The sequence below is a fragment of the Pyrus communis genome, chromosome 15 (assembly GCF_963583255.1).
Source record: "Pyrus communis chromosome 15, drPyrComm1.1, whole genome shotgun sequence".
Classification (NCBI taxonomy): Eukaryota; Viridiplantae; Streptophyta; class Magnoliopsida; order Rosales; family Rosaceae; genus Pyrus; species Pyrus communis.
In genome coordinates this window covers 2,219,529-2,239,004 of record NC_084817.1, presented here as the reverse complement: position 1 = coordinate 2,239,004, position 19,476 = coordinate 2,219,529, and the positions used below count along the sequence as shown (strand labels likewise).

The following is a 19,476-nucleotide window of genomic DNA, read 5'->3' as shown; positions in this document are numbered from 1 at the left end:
GATCTTCTGTGGTGAATACATATATAGTTCCCTGCATGTCATTTATATCTATCTCATTTTTGCTACAATAAAACAAAATTTTATGCTAAGAGGCTGTTTCTTTATGTGTGTGTATATATTTACAAATTTTAATTGAATTTGTGCTGTCCAGAGGGACAGCTATGGGGAAAATGAAAGAGAGAGACAGTGTCACGGGAATACTCAAATGATCTTTCCCAAGCAAACAAGAAGTTTTATTTAATTCGAAAAGTGAAAAGAGAGGTAAGGATTTTAAGTGATTGGGATGGATTCCTGTGATTCCCATATACAACTAAAGCTCAGTGGAAAGCCATCAAAATTTTCATAATTCAAAACAGGACTAGAACGAGAAATTTTTTTATTGTGATCAGAACACAATGGTACATCACATATTTTTATACATGTGGTGGGAAATTTAATTTTTTAAATTATTAACTTTTTATCACACATATTCAATCATTTATATAGTGACACTTAGTGTACTACTCGTGTACTGATCACATTGAAAAATCTCTCGACTTATTGAAAAATGGAATGGAAAATGATGGCAAAATAAGTTCGGAATATTAATTGAATGAAAGCGTTTAAAATTGACAGAATGGACCACTATAATTATTTGGGTGCATGGATTGAACAAAGAGGTTTTACTACCATCGACGTTGAAGGTATTATCCCGCCAATTTAAAATACAGAAGAAACTCTCAACCTTAGTCTTAACTCCGCACAAACAGTTATCACGCCGGCGGCTGCAAACCCTTCTTCTCCTTGCCGCCGGCAAAATCTCTTTTCTCTCCCCTCTACCAAATCCGGATTCAGAAACCCCCAAATGCACTCCCACCCAATAACTTCCTTTCACATCATCTAGAGGCCTGACCTCCATGGGTGGGAATGGGGTTGCTGCTTCTTAGATCCAGATTAGTTTTAGGGGAATGTGTGAAAAGAAAGAACTAGCTGCCTTTCTGTTTTTGTTTGAAAAAACTTGGAATGAAGTTGCTCTTAAATCAAAGGTGTCGGACCAAAAGTGATAAGAAGTACCCAAATCCAGTTTTCAAACGTTGAACCTTTTTATTTGTGTTTTCACTGCATTATGATCCTTACTATTGGAGCGTCAGCTGTTCCCTTTTCAGTAGGGCATCTTATTATTCCTTGATAACGAAAAATGTCTTGTATCACTCAAGGGCATCGGGTAAATAATTCTGTACCCAATCAGCCACATTGGCCAGCGATCTTGATGGATGCATGCATGCATGCTTGTGTGTAATAGTACCAAAAACATTTGTTTGTCTTTTCAGTATTATAAATAATAAGATATTTACAAATGTACCGATAGTGAGACAACAAAATTAAGTACGCTACTGCATGTAACCACAATTAAGTATATAACTCTTTACAAATGTATCGTCGTCAAACTTTAAAGTATGCATTCTAACCCAATGAATTCAAATGAAAAATGCTAGAGAGACCAAATTGTTAGATCATCTTTTGTAGACCACATAATGCGACGATTTATAGTTTGAGTCATTTTTTAATGATTTAGAGAAGATGGTTTAAAAATTTGATCCATCTAACATCACCCAATTCAAATATATTTAGACCAAAAACTAGTTAACTAGCGTTCTTATATAGATATTCAATACATGCATGCATGCATGTTGAAGTGTTGGTGGCATCGTTTTATTCTTTAAAGGATGTAATATCATGAGGCACGTCAGCCTAAACGGCGTTGATTCCGGTGATTCGCTCCTTTCTTTTTTGTCGTTTCATTGATACTCAAAGGAAGAGAAGGAGAAGGTGGTGATATTCAAATCTAAAAGCAACACATGCTTGTATGGCTGTATCCTAATCTCACGAATCGCCATGAAGAAACTAATATTCTCCTCATAAAACTATGACTCTCCTTATTAATTACTACATACTTTATACATATTAAGTTCAATTAATTAATTCTACAAGCAATAAGACAGTAATTAACTCAGTTCTGGTAATTAAAAATCTTATAAGTACTGCTAGCTATTTTACTTTACCTAATAGAAAATGGTGAGCTAGGGTCGGCTTCCCCTGTTTTTTCCCTTTCCAAATTTCTTAGAGTAGAACCATTTTGCTAAGGAACGTTCTAGCTTGCTAGCTATTACCTTGCAGTCAAAGAATGCCCTTAAATTAAGATGAAATAACCCAGATTAACACTAACCCTAACCCTAACCCTAACCCTGTTAAGTTTGGATCTGATTGCCAGAATAGACGGGACTCTAATTAGGGTTAGGTGTCATATATTCACACTGTTGGTCTGATGCACATGAAAGGATGAAAACATTACAAGTTGAATAAGGAACATTCTAGCTAGCTAGCTCTTATCTTGCAGTCAAAGAATGCCCTTAAATTATGATGAAGTAACCCAGATTAACCCTAACCCTAACCCTGTTAAGTTTGGATCTGATTGCCAGAATAGACGGGACTCTAATTAGGGTTAGGTGTCATATAATTATATTCACACACTTGGCCTAATGCACGTGATGTGTACGTGAAAAGATGAAACACTAGAAATTGAATATATAATTGTCTATTTTGAGAAGCATCTAAACTGTAAAACAAAAGCAACATGTATCTTTACAAGAACATGCATATCTTGGTAAACTATAAATTAAACTTATGTCAGTTTCTAACTTGGGATGCACTAAACCAGGAATTAACAAAATGCAAGGAATTTTTACCAAAAAAAAAAAACAAAATGCAAGGAATAATTAACTCAAGAACGCATCTCTAGTTAATTAGCAAGGGTACTATTGCTTGTAGTTTATCTGTCTCTTGTCTAAGGGTTTGTCCTGGATATTAAGGCCAATTAACTAGGCATGCAAAATGTAAAATCATGAATTCAAAGTACTTTGGTCCAGTGATATTCTTTTTTACTTATAAATGAGAGGTCTTAGGTTCGATTCTCATCAAATACGAATTTAAACCACATTTTTGCTAGCTCATTGTGAGGCGTAGCCATCCCCACCCCCTTAGTGTGAATAATATAGTTTGTTAAAAAAAAGTACATATTGTGCTCCCTTGCTTGTGTATCGGTATGTGGTTTAACATGGGTAAATCCCGTCATTAGTATTTCTCTAGTCAAATAATGCCGGTAATGAGAAAAATCTTAATAACGAGAAGAAATATATGATTGTATCAATAGTTCCCTTGTATATTTAGTCAAGGGAGGGTATATATTATTTGAGGTAGCTAGGTGGCGAATGATATCAAAAACGAAAATACTAGTGATGTGCATTGTCTTAACGTGGAACCAAATGGGGGTCCTTGTCAAAAAAGGAATAAATTAAAATGTAGGGATATATATGATCAGAAGATTAAAATACAAAATTAATATGAGAGAGTAGGGAGGTGGTGTTATGAGACAAACACATGGAATATAACTCAAGGAATAATATGGCATGGCCCCAAGCATTTGACAACATTGCAAATGAACCCATACAGAGACATATTGACCGGATATTACCCTCCGGCAACCTTATTATTCAATACTTCCAACAAGATGAGGATTGAGAATATATGATCATGATTCATCAAGGGGTATGTGCAAACATATACTATTAATTTGATTTGATTAATTAGTTTAATACTAAAATAATTAGAGAGAGATGCAAAGTTTCCTATTCCCGGAGAATCTAGAGCGCATCAGGCGCTGACCGTGGCTTCGAAAACTATTAACAAATGATTAACGTTTTCTAGCCATCTTGTTGTTTCTGTAATCGCGATTAATTAATTATTTAAACAAATCGTGTAAATAAAGAATTGGAAAGTCATGGGATTATGAGTTGAGATTATATTATTTTTATTATTAAGCATAAAAGACCAATAGAAGAGAACAAAGAAAGAGCCTATTGCCTAGACAAAGTCACGTCCATATGTCACGTGACGGGAAGCCATGTTGACGCCGAGGAATATGATCTCTGAGATGAGTTTTATGTATTTTTCTAATTTTAATTTTTTGGGATTCCACGCGCGGATGGGGCTCGACAGATGGGTTTTGGCCAAGGAATAGTTGGACACGGAGAGGGAATACTGGGGAGGATCGAAGACTGTGGATCGGACAAATACTAGCCGTTGAAATTTTCATCCTCACCTTCACCCACTTCCTTCTACACGCTCTCGCTTCCACACGCGCTGGTCGACGAACAATATTGTGGTACACAGGATACAGTTGAACTTCCTTGTTCATCTGAAGATGATAATGAATTTCTTTCGAGCATGTGTCATAACCGCGAATGATCGTTTTCTATATTGACATTTAAGGATCATCTCTATGAAAAGAATTGGTTATGTTGGAGATCGTTTACGATACATTGAACGAAAAATAGTTTCATAACGACAGTTTAAATAATATTTAAGATACTCATAATGAAGTGTCATTATTTGATACATATCAACTACTAAATGATGTCTAATTTGTTAACAATTAGATGTACAATGAAATGCACCCTACATGAAGCAATGTGACACTAAAAAAGAAATCAAACGATAATTATAAAGAACGAAAGATTAGAATCCATCATAAAGCAAGCATGAGAAAACCCTCAAAGATTGAATGAATAATAATATGACATTATAACAATCCTAACTCATATAAGTTGGCTCTATACCCTATCTCAACTTTAAACTTGCTAGGAATCCCAATGGGAAATGAAATATTGAAAATAATAAAATTTTAATATACCCTTAAAAGTTTAAGAAGTTGATATTTTAAAGCAATACAATGTTTTTGATCTGGCAACAGTTATTTTTAATACGGCCTATCACGACTCAAATTGGAGCTCCAAATTCAAATTTACAATGCTTAAATCTTAGCTATAACAATTGGGAGGAATGTGATTGATGAACTAGAGGATATGTCCTTCAAGTCACTCCATCATGTGTTCTACTGCACTAAGAACATCTCCGATCGTTGATGAAAGGTAAGAGGAAAAGCAACAATATTGCCCTCGAATCCAAAAAAACTCTCTCTAGCCGTCCAATAAAGCAATGTTGCCCTCCAACTAATGTGCACCTAGTTTGTCCTTTATTAGTAGGAAAGTGATTGAACTAAAGGATATATGTGGAGCGCGTGGCCTGAGGAATCTTTGAAAAACTTGAATAGTAAGAAATGCATGTGGGTCTGCGACCCTGGTGTCGCCGGACGCCCCAGCCACTCTGACACCTCTATGCTTCAACTCATTCATATATATATATATTCCCTCACTCTAGCTCTTCATCATCTCCTTATTTCTAATTAGCTATGATTTAATCATGTATAGATAATTAAGCAATTAGCTAAGATATTTGTTCGTGGGGTTCGGACGTGTACAGCTCGATATGATTGACAAACTGGTATCGCCCACTTGGACCAGCGACTATGTAGACCATAAATTGTTCTCTTTTTTCAAAACTGGTTTCAATTATATTATGAGCATAATTGCAGAGGCTGCAGTACTAGATCAGCTGGCAATTAATGTATAGTCGGTTTGATCGAGTTGATTAAGTAGAGGGTTGGCCTTGGGCTCTTAGCCTTAGAAAGATACAAACTATTGTGTGATACAAACAGTTTGTAGTGTTGTAATACATGAGAAAAACGAGTTTATTTTTAGGTTTTGAAGTCGATAAATACTAACACGTATTATAGCTCATGATCGTGTTTTCAATATCACACAGAAATTTCTCAAAACAAAACATAACGCAAGATACACAAAGACGTTTATTATTTTCTAGTAAAAACGAATCCAATACGACTAGGAGAAAAAAGGTTTAGTTTTCGAGTTATGAGCATCTCGAATCGGGGACTTGGAATCTAAAATCACGATGCATAATCATATGTCTCAGAACTTGATCAGAGACAACAAACTACACCCCGTAATGGAAGCTTAAGATGGCCACATCTATGTAGTACATAAATAATATGCTTTGAGTTTGTTTGCATTGGATGATTTTAGGTTATTAAGCTTCTTAATAATTGTAATTGCCACGTCTGCAAGAAACAAAACGAATAAGGGCATAGCTGGAGCTTTGAACGGGGGATATTTTAAGGGGTGGTCAGTCAATCCTTGTTCATGAAGTAAAATGGAAATATTCTAGTTTATGGAAAATATTAAAATTGAACGAGAATAATATCTGATAGTATGAGAGTTTTAACGAAACATTATCGGTACTGTTCATTTTTAACGAAAAATATATTTTTACTTTAAAAAGTCACTCATGATACTATTGATTTACAAAACATTTTTGTCATTTTGATTAAAACTTAAAGTTTTCAAACTCTTTTCATTAATTTTCTTAACATAAATAGTAAGTTGCATAGGTCGCGATCCGTCGCGATCCATCCATACATACATCTATCCATCAAAGCCCAGAGGAAGAGAGAGAGAGAGAGAGTCAATTCCGATATTCCATTGAACAGTGCCCCATTTGTTTTCTCGAATTCCAACCATTCCCTCCCTACCCTTGCAGAAACCTCCAGTATATCACGGCACCTCCTTTCATTCTCTACCGTAAAAAACAATCAAAATACCAAAAAAAACCAGGCTTCTCTATCTCTCTCTGTGTAGAAACTGGAAAGCAGGAAAGGTCTCTGATCCCTTTGCACTCTCTCTTAAATACACAACTTCCACTTTTCACTAACTTTTCCTGCATCCCTTCATCCCAAAAAAACTCTCTCACTTTCTCCATTTCCCTCTCTCTCTCTCTCTCTCTCTCTCTCTCTCTCTCTATCTCTGACTAGTGGTTTGATCCTACTTAGAAAAGCCTATCTCCGGCTACCTACTTTCTAGTTTATATCTCTGATCCTTCCTCAACCCCAATGCAAATCATAAGGCACTCATGACCCTATAATTATCATACCTCTCAACCCTTTTCTTTCATATTATTAATTTACACTTTTCTTCCCTTCTTTCCTTGTTTGCTATAAGAATCTCTCTTCTTTTTCCTTCACCATTGTCATTCATTTTTCTCCCTGTGTACCTTATAAGCTCAAACCCCTAGCATGATGAAAAATACTTCTTTACCCTTGCCTGATCTCTCTTTACAGATCAGCCCTCCATCATCTGCGGATGATCTTCCATACGATATCGGAGTAACGAGAAAAGCACTTTACAGTACAGACAGATGCTCAGCCACCGACTCCGGCAGCAGCGCAAGCGATTCGAGTCAGGAAAATGGCTTCTACCACCTTGAAAGGAGTAGCAGTTACAATCTTGCTTCGGCGGATGAGGAGCCAAAGTTAAGTTTAGGGTTTGATGAAATGAAAGATCATCATCACCATATGGCTAGTCCTCTTCCTCCAGCCCTCCAAATGCCAAGCAACTTCAACAGTAACCATTACTTCAACCACCACCACCACCACCCGCAAATATACGGCCGCGAGTTCAAGAGAAGCGCGAGAACAGTTGGTGGTGTGAAAAGAAGCATCAGAGCTCCTAGAATGCGGTGGACTACAACCCTCCATGCCCATTTCGTTCATGCAGTGCAGCTTCTTGGCGGCCATGAAAGTAATAAACAAATCTTTTTAATTTCTACACATTTCTCTTTAATTTTCAAGAAAAAATCAATTACAAGTAATACTGGGAGAGCGGGGAATCAAAATCAGGACCTCGGGTAAAAGGGTTTAACGCTCTATACCAACTGAGATGAAAACCCTTTAAAACAGTTAATTATTAATCATATTATTGCAATGTTAATTCTCGTTTCTCATGTCATTAATAAATTAAAATGTGACTGCAGGAGCAACGCCAAAATCTGTGTTAGAATTGATGAATGTCAAGGATCTAACCCTTGCTCACGTGAAGAGTCACTTGCAGGTGGGCATAGCTTCACTGCTTACTCATGTGTCCTCAATCTTGTTTTAGTTTGCTTGATTTCAAACCTACGAATAATGAAATTGGTCCTTCTTTGTAAATTTCCAAAGAGTGGTTATATCCAATGTACCTTTTAACATGTTATGTATTTTTACAATATGGGTACGATTCATTTGTAGTGGGGGTAAGAGAACAAAAGGGTGAGGACAAAAGGGCATCTAGAGAGGGGTACTCGTAGCAAATGTGGACCTTTTTCTAATTTTTTCTTCTTTTTTTCGTTTGGGTGTTTTCATGCAGATGTATAGAACAGTGAAGAGCACTGACAATAAAGGAACAGGTAATTAGATTTTCGATCCGGCCCTCTTCATCTTACAAGGACCCCATATTATTGTTTATTTATCTTTCCATTATTCTCTTTGTTTGGGAGCTTTGGGTGATCTGAGTGGGACAGACTCGATCATTTGATCCACTGTGTCCTCTCAAACTAAAACAAAACTGGTTGAGGGCCGGGATATAATTTGACTGACTTTCAGTAGTTGAGAGCTAGTTATTGCATGTGAATTATTTGCTTGGTGTCTGATAAATCCAGGGCAATGAGTAAATCCATTGTAAATGTTGCAGGTCATGAAGGGCAAACAGACATGGATTTGAATCAAAATCCAGGAACTAATCCAGCACTTCAAATAAATGGGCAATTATCTTGTGAGAAAGCTAATATTAATAGGTGAGTTCTCTAGTTTTAATTTTGTTTTTTGGCATACTAAACACGGAGTTAAGCCTTTAAGTTTAGTTCAAGTGGTCATCAAGGGCAGTAATGAGTTAGAATTAGAATAAGAGTAATTCTAGGGAGACTAATTTTGTAAACTAAATTATGTGTCATCAATAATAAATGAGTACGTTTATCAACGTTTAAGTAATAATTCAATTATTAACTTTTATGTCATTTAATTTACAAAATTTAATTTACAAATTTAATTCCCAAGCATTTACTCTTAGAATAGATTTAGAGTTTAGGTCCGTCCAATAAGCAAAATCCACCGAGTTAATTACTTGGTTAATAAATGGAAGCATTAGTAAAATTAACGGACAGAGATCTTCTCTAGATTTCACTGTTCGGAAATCAAGGATCAATGATCAAGCAATTCGGATCATCCAAATTGTATTTAACAATCCTTTTAACTCATTCTCTGACCCATGTACCCTATACAAGCTAAGAGCTCCTATATCTCTTTAACACAAACCAAAAATCTGAATTTTCTAATCCTTAAACTCTGGACGGTAAATACCAGACAGGATTCAAAACCCAAATTTATATGCATGCCCGGATTTTTACAAGCTAGTACTCTTGGGGATAGAATTTCTTTTGGCAGGAGGATTCCCTCTCTCCTGATCTCTCTTCCTATTTGAATGGTCACGATTAAACCATGTTAACATCTTATATTGATTTTTATTATAGAGATAATAAGATAAAAAATAATATATAAAAGGATGGAAGAGAAGGGAACGAGAATAAGAGGAGAGATAATGTCTGTCTTTGTAAATAGCGAAGAGCAATATTTATTGCTGAAGTCTTAAAGCACCTAGAATTTGATGAACATGGAGTTAATTGGCTAGGGTTTTTATGGGCATGTAGGTAACACGCCTGTCCTTTACAACGAGCTCCACATCTCATATCCGTTGGATTGTGAATTTGTGTTGGAAATGATCTCAATGTGCGACAAAAAGTCAAGATAAATTCACTGCAAATCTCAACGCTGTTAAAACCCGACGGTTGTGATCTTTGATACAAATCACAAAGAAATCAAAGACCTCGGATAGATTAGCTAGCTAGGGATAGCCATGTCTAATCTCTTGGCCTAATCGATGCATTCTGTTGACTCCATTATGTACAGCAGTGAGCAATAATGTTGTTGCACTGGACGACTGAGTCCTGCTTTGCTTAGAATTGAAGTTGCTAGATCTCGATCAATTGCCGGTTACAAAGTAGCTTGACTGTGCATTTTGTTGACTGCATTAGGTAGGGTAGACCTGGCAATTTCTGACACGACCCGATAACCCGACACGACACGACACGAAATTAACAGGTGTTTGGGTCGACACGATAACGAATCGGGTCTTATCGGGTAACCCGATAAGCACCTGTTAAGATAACGGGTTGGGTCGGGTATACACGTGGGTAAACACGATACACGATAAGCATAATATTATTTTTATAATTTTATAACCCTAAAAAAATACTGTAATAATTATATACATTAATTTTACAATTTTATACCCCTAAAAATTATAATAAATATATATATATTAAATTAACTATAAAATTTATAATAATTATAATAATTATATATACTATAATAATTATACCCCCAAAATATTAAGTCTATCTATACTAATTATATATATATATATATATTAAATTTTATAAAAACTATAATAATTATTAATTAATAATTTAATATGCATGATCATGCATTGCATATTTGCATGATTTTGCATCCATTGAAATTTGATGCGTCAGGACTCATATGTGATTTGTTTCCATTCTCAAATTTCAATAATCAATTTCTTGTCATTGCCATTTGCCAACTTGCCGCCCTTTTTGAAAAAAAAAAATGGAGGGAAAATGAAAATGTTAAGAAAAGTTGAAAATAAAACAAAAAAGTGAGGGAATTCAATTAGGGAAAGATGTTGGAGGGAAAAGTGAAAATGATAAGAAAAAGTTGAAAAGGAAACAAAAAAGAGAGGGAAAAATGAAAATTAATAGAAGTGGTGAATCTAAGTATAAATAAACTCTAAGTGTTAGTCAATCTATCGTTTTACGAATTCTCCAAAACTAATTTCAACGATCCAAACCGTCAAAATTGTTTGTATATGCTTGGAGATCACATCAGCAAAAAATCACAAAAAAAAAACATTCAGAGATCAAGTAACGGGACAAAGCTTTTCAACGGTTATAAACGAAAAATCACGATTTAACGGTTATTTTAACTCCGATTTTGATGATTTTTTATAACTACACTCATTGACCCTATATGAATACAATGAACGAATTCGATCTTCAATTTAAAATATTTACACAAGTGGATACCGCAAAATCTTATGTTATACTTAATAAAAGTATAAATAAACTCTAAGTGTTAGTCAATCTATCGTTTTACGAATTCTCCAAAACTAATTTCAACGATCCAAACCGTCAAAATTGTTTGTATATGCTTGGAGATCACATCAGCAAAAAATCACAAAAAAAAAACATTCAGAGATCAAGTAACGGGACAAAGCTTTTCAACGGTTATAAACGAAAAATCACGATTTAACGGTTATTTTAACTCCGATTTTGATGATTTTTTATAACTACACTCCTTGACCCTATATGAATACAATGAATGAATTCGATCTTCAATTTAAAATATTTACACAAGTGGATACCACAAAATCTTATGTTATACTTAATAAAAGTATAAATAAACTCTAAGTGTTAGTCAATCTATCGTTTTACGAATTCTCCAAAACTAATTTCAACGATCCAAACCGTCAAAATTGTTTGTATATGCTTGGAGATCACATCAGCAAAAAATCACAAAAAAAAAACATTCAGAGATCAAGTAACGGGACAAAGCTTTTCAACGGTTATAAACGAAAAATCACGATTTAACGGTTATTTTAACTCCGATTTTGATGATTTTTTATAACTACACTCCTTGACCCTATATGAATACAATGAATGAATTCGATCTTCAATTTAAAATATTTACACAAGTGGATACCACAAAATCTTATGTTATACTTAATAAAAGTATAAATAAACTCTAAGTGTTAGTCAATCTATCGTTTTACGAATTCTCCAAAACTAATTTCAACGATCCAAACCGTCAAAATTGTTTGTATATGCTTGGAGATCACATCAGCAAAAAATCACAAAAAAAAAACATTCAGAGATCAAGTAACGGGACAAAGCTTTTCAACGGTTATAAACGAAAAATTACGATTTAACGGTTATTTTAACTCCGATTTTGATGATTTTTTATAACTACACTCCTTGACCCTATATGAATACAATGAATGAATTTGATCTTCAATTTAAAATATTTACACAAGTGTATACCACAAAATCTTATGTTATACTTAATAAAAGTATAAATAAACTCTAAGCGTTAGTCAATCTATCGTTTTACGAATTCTCCAAAACTAATTTCAACGATCCAAACCGTCAAAATTGTTTGTATATGCTTGGAGATCACATCAGCAAAAAATCACAAAAAAAAAACATTCAGAGATCAAGTAACGGGACAAAGCTTTTCAACGGTTATAAACGAAAAATCACGATTTAACGGTTATTTTAACTCCGATTTTGATGATTTTTTATAACTACACTCCTTGACCCTATATGAATACAATGAATGAATTCGATCTTCAATTTAAAATATTTACACAAGTGGATACCACAAAATCTTATGTTATACTTAATAAAAGTATAAATAAACTCTAAGCGTTAGTCAATCTATCGTTTTACGAATTCTCCAAAACTAATTTCAACGATCCAAACCGTCAAAATTGTTTGTATATGCTTGGAGATCACATCAGCAAAAAATCACAAAAAAAAAACATTCAGAGATCAAGTAACGGGACAAAGCTTTTCAACGGTTATAAACGAAAAATCACGATTTAACGGTTATTTTAACTCCGATTTTGATGATTTTTTATAACTACACTCCTTGACCCTATATGAATACAATGAATGAATTCGATCTTCAATTTAAAATATTTACACAAGTGGATACCACAAAATCTTATGTTATACTTAATAAAAGTATAAATAAACTCTAAGTGTTAGTCAATCTATCGTTTTACGAATTCTCCAAAACTAATTTCAATGATCCAAACCGTCAAAATTGTTTGTATATGCTTGGAGATCACATCAGCAAAAAATCACAAAAAAAAAACATTCAGAGATCAAGTAACGGGACAAAGCTTTTCAACGGTTATAAACGAAAAATCACGATTTAACGGTTATTTTAACTCCGATTTTGATGATTTTTTATAACTACACTCCTTGACCCTATATGAATACAATGACTGAATTCGATCTTCAATTTAAAATATTTACACAAGTGGATACCACAAAATCTTATGTTATACTTAATAAAAGTATAAATAAACTCTAAGTGTTAGTCAATCTATCGTTTTACGAATTCTCCAAAACTAATTTCAACGATCCAAACCGTCAAAATTGTTTGTATATGCTTGGAGATCACATCAGCAAAAAATCACAAAAAAAAAACATTCAGAGATCAAGTAACGGGACAAAGCTTTTCAACGGTTATAAACGAAAAATTACGATTTAACGGTTATTTTAACTCCGATTTTGATGATTTTTTATAACTACACTCCTTGACCCTATATGAATACAATGAATGAATTCGATCTTCAATTTAAAATATTTACACAAGTGGATACCACAAAATCTTATGTTATACTTAATAAAAGTATAAATAAACTCTAAGTGTTAGTCAATCTATCGTTTTACGAATTCTCCAAAACTAATTTCAATGATCCAAACCGTCAAAATTGTTTGTATATGCTTGGAGATCACATCAGCAAAAAATCACAAAAAAAAAACATTCAGAGATCAAGTAACGGGACAAAGCTTTTCAACGGTTATAAACGAAAAATCACGATTTAACGGTTATTTTAACTCCGATTTTGATGATTTTTTATAACTACACACTCCTTGACCCTATATGAATACAATGAATGAATTCGATCTTCAATTTAAAATATTTACACAAGTGGATACCACAAAATCTTATGTTATACTTAATAAAAGTATAAATAAACTCTAAGCGTTAGTCAATCTATCGTTTTACGAATTCTCCAAAACTAATTTCAACGATCCAAACCGTCAAAATTGTTTGTATATGCTTGGAGATCACATCAGCAAAAAATCACAAAAAAAAAAAAACATTCAGAGATCAAGTAACGGGACAAAGCTTTTCAACGGTTATAAATGAAAAATCACGATTTAACGGTTATTTTAACTCCGATTTTGATGATTTTTTATAACTACACTCCTTGACCCTATATGAATACAATGAATGAATTCGATCTTCAATTTAAAATATTTACACAAGTGGATACCACAAAATCTTATGTTATACTTAATAAAAGTATAAATAAACTCTAAGTGTTAGTCAATCTATCGTTTTACGAATTCTCCAAAACTAATTTCAACGATCCAAACCGTCAAAATTGTTTGTATATGCTTGGAGATCACATCAGCAAAAAATCACAAAAAAAAAACATTCAGAGATCAAGTAACGGGACAAAGCTTTTCAACGGTTATAAACGAAAAATCACGATTTAACGGTTATTTTAACTCCGATTTTGATGATTTTTTATAACTACACTCCTTGACCCTATATGAATACAATGAATGAATTCGATCTTCAATTTAAAATATTTACACAAGTGGATACCACAAAATCTTATGTTATACTTAATAAAAGTATAAATAAACTCTAAGTGTTAGTCAATCTTAAAAACAAAAACTCTTTATCCTTGTACATTTAATATTTGTAATAGATTAGTAGTGTATGTATTATTTTTTTTATTAGGCTTTCATTTTCGAGTGTAGATATAGTACTTGAACGAGAAATGTTTTAATGTTTTCAAGTAATATTTATGTCGCAATGTGTGGTATGTGCAAATTTTTAAAAAAATATATTTTTTTCTTAACGGGTCATAACGGGTCATAACGGGTCGGGTCACTTTACCCGTTGGGTAAAGTGACACGACCTGTTAAGGACCCGTTAAGATAACGGGTGTGACACGACACGACCCGTTAAGATAACAGGTGTTACACGAAAACGACACGAACACGACAGACACGACCCGTTTGCCAGGTCTAAGGTAGGGCAGAATCACCAATAAAAGTTCAATAAATAAGTGCCTTTAGTTTTATAATTATTGTATATATGTTTTTTTTTTTTAATAACAAACATATATCGTAAATTACTTTGATTTAAATGAAGAATAAATCAACTTTAAATTTAGGACAACATATATATTGTTTTAACTGACATAACTCATGTTTGTGTAATTATCCTTTGACACGAATGTTATAATTTTGTGAGCAGAGGTTCATGGCCTTCTTCGACGGAGATGAATGGAAGCTCTAATTTAAGACATGGACATGGTTTGACATATTCTCATTCCCCACCTTCAAATGGCACCAAGGTATGCGAAAATCAGCAAAACTACTATATCAAAATTTTACATAAATTTGTGTGTGTGTGTGTGTGTGTGTGTGTATATATAACAGTTTATTTATATTTGATATATAGGTTGAAGAAGAGGACTCAGGCCGCCATGTGTATGACCAAAGCATGAAGGAGAGGCCGATGTTGGATTGTAGCTCCTTGGCATCGTCGGATATGTACCTTAATCTAGAGTTCACTCTTGGAAGGCCAAGTGGCGAGTGGACTGTGCTCAATAGCCTCAACCTGCAAATGACCTAATTACCCCAGCTAGCTAATTAAGCTTCAAAATTAATCAAGTGTTACTTAATTAAACACTAGAGTTAATATATCTTAATTTTTAGGCAGACGTCGAGAAAGAAAATATCTAATGTGCAATATCAATCACTCTTCATGTAACTTTCGATTCCATGTTTCTCTGAATTTTGTCTCTTTTTAATCAGAAATTTAAGAGGGAAATGCATGGTATAATATAAACTATCTAATTTATCCTTAACATGCTCTCATGGGCATAAATCGCTGCCGATTATATAGTCATGGTGCCTTCGTACAAGAACACCTTCATGCAATTCGGGGATGGTTGCTAGGAGGAGTCTCTGACATGAATTTCTTATGAGTTCGATTGTTTAACCGACCCTAGGGCAAATGGATCATTATCAGATTTTAAGCGCCGTGGAGAAGGACTACCCTTAAAGCAATTAATAAACAATACGAAACTGATACAGAGACTATATAGAGATGAAACTAACAATTATCGTAATAAACTTAAACTAAATATGGAATAAGTCAGTCACCGAACACCCTTTTAATAAAAAGGACTGAGCTATTCCTAAAGTCGAAAATACAAAGAACACAAGTGAAAGACTTTAAGGGATAAGGCATGTTTAGAACCCAAACCCAAACCAGGAAATGAATTATATCCTTAAGTCAAATTGTTGGAGAATAGAATTTCACATCGGGTATATGACAAAATAATATGCAAATAATATATGGGGATTTTTGCTTCCAGTATAACCAGTACTTTATGCGATAAAACTCAGCACCTCGTAATAAATGGTTAAGTTGGGACAATATTGATAATGTTGGTGGTAGACCATGATGAGCCTAAAAGTTTATAATGGTATCAGAGTAAACTATTCTTTCAACACATTATGGGCTCGTTTTACTGGTTGAACTTGCCTCCTTAAGTTGGGTTTCGAAAAGTTACCCTAACTCCAGCTTAAGGGAAATGAATGTATCACTCCTAATGAATGAATGATGATCGTGCTCTCGAAAAGTTGTGTTAGTTTTGATATAATAAATTGACCAATTTCAGATATGGATATTGGTTTCTTGTGCTAGGCCACTCGTGAAAATTTGCATTGGCTCTAAAGAACTGATTCTCGAAAAGCTTTGCTAGCTTCGATATAATAAATTGACAAGTTTCATATGTTAAAAATGGTTTTCTGTGCAGGGCCACTCGTGAGATCTTCCCATGCTCCAACTCAGCGATAAGATCGACGTTACTCCTTCTCCATTGCTAATATATAGGGTCACAGGCCTTCAATCTCAGTACCTTCGTCAAAATCTCTTTATGATTATACAAAAACTTGAGTGATTCTTCAATCAACCCAATTGATTTTTAAAAACCCAATTGCTCTTTAGCAAAACCTCTACCTCTTCAACTAGAATCTCAAAGTCTTCCTTTGAAGCAAAGATTGCCTACGGTCCCTAAGATCTAAAACTTTTACAGTTTTGCCACCCTGTGGTATGATTTAGTTGACGTGCAATTCCAACCACTGTGATTTCATCTATAAGACACATGTTTTGTACTAAGTTCAGTCCAATATCAGTGATCTCAGTGGACTCTTCTATAATTATCTTGCCCTTTATGGCCTGAATCTTGCTAAAGTTTTATTGCTTTCTTTACATTTCCAGTCAATTCACATTTCAAGTCATGTAGCTCGGCTTATCAGCCTAGATTTTACTTTTATAAACGCTGTAGTTTGACTTCATTATGAAATGATTACATTATGTTTCCTTATTTAGTTTCCATTTCTCTTTCATTTACATTTTAGGCAATTACACGCAAAGTTCCACTAAATTTTATGTCATTGCTAATTCAAGGCACATATAAGAACTTAATTGAACTAGCGTCCGACTCAGTGAACAATTTTGGTTAAGAAGTCAGATTTATTCACAATTTTCCCACATAACCAAACACAAATATTGGCTGCTAGTAGCCTCCAACGATGTCTCTCCTATTCTCTCTTTCACTCAAATCATCTCATGACACTAAGATTGAAAGCAACACTCGAGAAAAATGTGTTTGGACCCAAATTAGCACATGGTTTCAAAACCATCATTGAATCTATTGATACACTTAACGCAACATGTGAGGACATTGAGAATTGTTATAAATCGCAAGTCCAAGAAACTTGTTAGGTTTTATAAGTGTTTTTTTTTTTTTGGTAAACTGGAAATTTGTAGCCTCCAGCTGCCATTCTTCAGCAAATCATTCAAACAAGAAATCGACTTAAGAGAATTAGATTCCAAGATGACCCGATTGTATCCCTGTGAGATGCCAAGTTCACAACCATACAAAAGTGCTAAGGCTTTAGCTTGACCAGCACATCTAGCCACGATTGCCTGCTGCTTGCCTGCGGGCAGCCAAAAACTTGCCCTCATCATCTCGAGCAATTAGCCCCACAAATCCCAATCCATTAGACACGGCCCAGCTTGCATCCACATTAGTTTTAATGAAGGGGGAGGTTGGCGGAGACCATCTTGTTTCCTTCCTACGTACCACAAAGGTCACGGCTAGCATTACCCCTCCTAACCGTTTCGCCTCAAGAAACGCCCCCACAACATTAGAAATAGCGAAAATGATCTGTGCTGGATTGATAATGCATTGGTTAAAGAGGAAGTTGCACTTCGCCTTCCAAATATGCCAACACGTGAAGATAACATGGGAGAGATGCCAATCCTTATCCTAGGCAGCCCATCGATTGGAGTTGATGATTGCTTCAAACTATTACGCCCAAGACGAGATACCTTCCCTGTCAACTCTATAGCTTAGTGTTCCCTCAAACCAAATAGCTCCCACCCAAGGGCATTGGAGGAGAATATGCTCAATAGTTTCTTCATCGGAATGGTAGATAGGGCAAATTGGTGAATGGGATGACTTTCTCCTAAAGAGATCAGCCATCGTGGGCAAGGCCCGGTGAAGAGTCTTCCACATGAAGTACCGAAGCTTTGGAGGAATGTTCAACTTCTAAATACTTTCCAAACATGTTCCAGTAATTGCCTACCATGGGATAAATGCTGACCTTCAGGACCGTGCACCATCGAATGTACCCAATGGTACCCTGATTTCACCATTTATCGCCCGCGGTTATCAAATGGCCAAACCAGCCTGTCCATTTTAGAAGTATCACTAATCACTGTGTCCCGAATAGCATTCATCTCCTTTGTTGATAAAAAGGCCATAAGAAAATCAATATCCTAAGATTTGTTATTTGTACACATTAGCAACTCAACTCGGGTATTTCTCAACATCGCAACTTCACCCCTCGGCACAGGATGTCCCATGGGAAGGGAGGGGATCCATTTATCGACCTAGACATGCACGTCCCTTCCACCCATGATTTGCCAATGCACTTCCCCCACCAGAAGGTCTCTGGCTCTGCCCACCAACAAGCTAGACCACACCTAGGCAGCATGACTTCCTCTTTTAGCATCAAGAAACGAACAATGGGGAAAATATCTTGCCTTTAAAACTCTAGCCCATAGGGACATAGGATCTTGGATGAGGCGCCAACACTGTTTCGCAAGGAGAGCATCATTCAATTCCTGAAAGTTCCTGAAACCCAATCCTCCCTTACTTTGGGAGGCCGAGAGTTTCCCTAGCCATCCAATGTATTTTCCTTTCCTCACCTTTCGGTCCCCACCAGAATCCAGAGATCAGAGCATCCAACTCGTAATAGACACACAAGAAATGTAAATAAATTCATCGAATAGGCCGGAATAGCTTGTACCACCGCCTTTATCATGGGTTAGGCTTTATAAGTTTGGAAATAGCCATTTGTAAAAGAGGTAGAATGGTACAGAACTAAGCCTGAATTATCCCAATATTGGGCCTTGCATGTCAAATTATATAAGCCGGTATGAATCTATCAACAAAGGGGCCCATAAAAAATATTTGAACAAAAAAAGAAAGATCATATTTAAAATCTGAGCAGTCCATTCAACGACCGACGGGCAGTGAAAAAAATGGAAAATGAAGAAAAAGATGGGTGATGCGGACCGTCTTTGACTCCGAAAATGCGATTGGAGTCTGGACAAAACTACAGACAGAGATGGTGATGATGATTTCTGATTCAGAAATTCTGAATTAAGCACCACCACCA

General features: G+C 35.0%; 1 protein-coding gene across 1 annotated transcript; it reads left to right on the top strand.

Moving 5' to 3' along the window:
* The first annotated feature begins 6,892 nt into the window (after nt 1–6,892).
* On the top strand, nt 6,893–15,487 carry LOC137718321 (probable transcription factor KAN4). Its single transcript, XM_068457845.1, has 6 exons — nt 6,893–7,529; nt 7,762–7,838; nt 8,133–8,172; nt 8,457–8,559; nt 14,969–15,068; nt 15,176–15,487. Exons 1-6 carry the CDS (start codon nt 7,025–7,027, stop codon nt 15,347–15,349), a joined length of 999 nt encoding a protein of 332 aa, XP_068313946.1. The 5' UTR covers nt 6,893–7,024; the 3' UTR covers nt 15,350–15,487.
* Nucleotides 15,488–19,476: the final 3,989 nt, after the last annotated feature.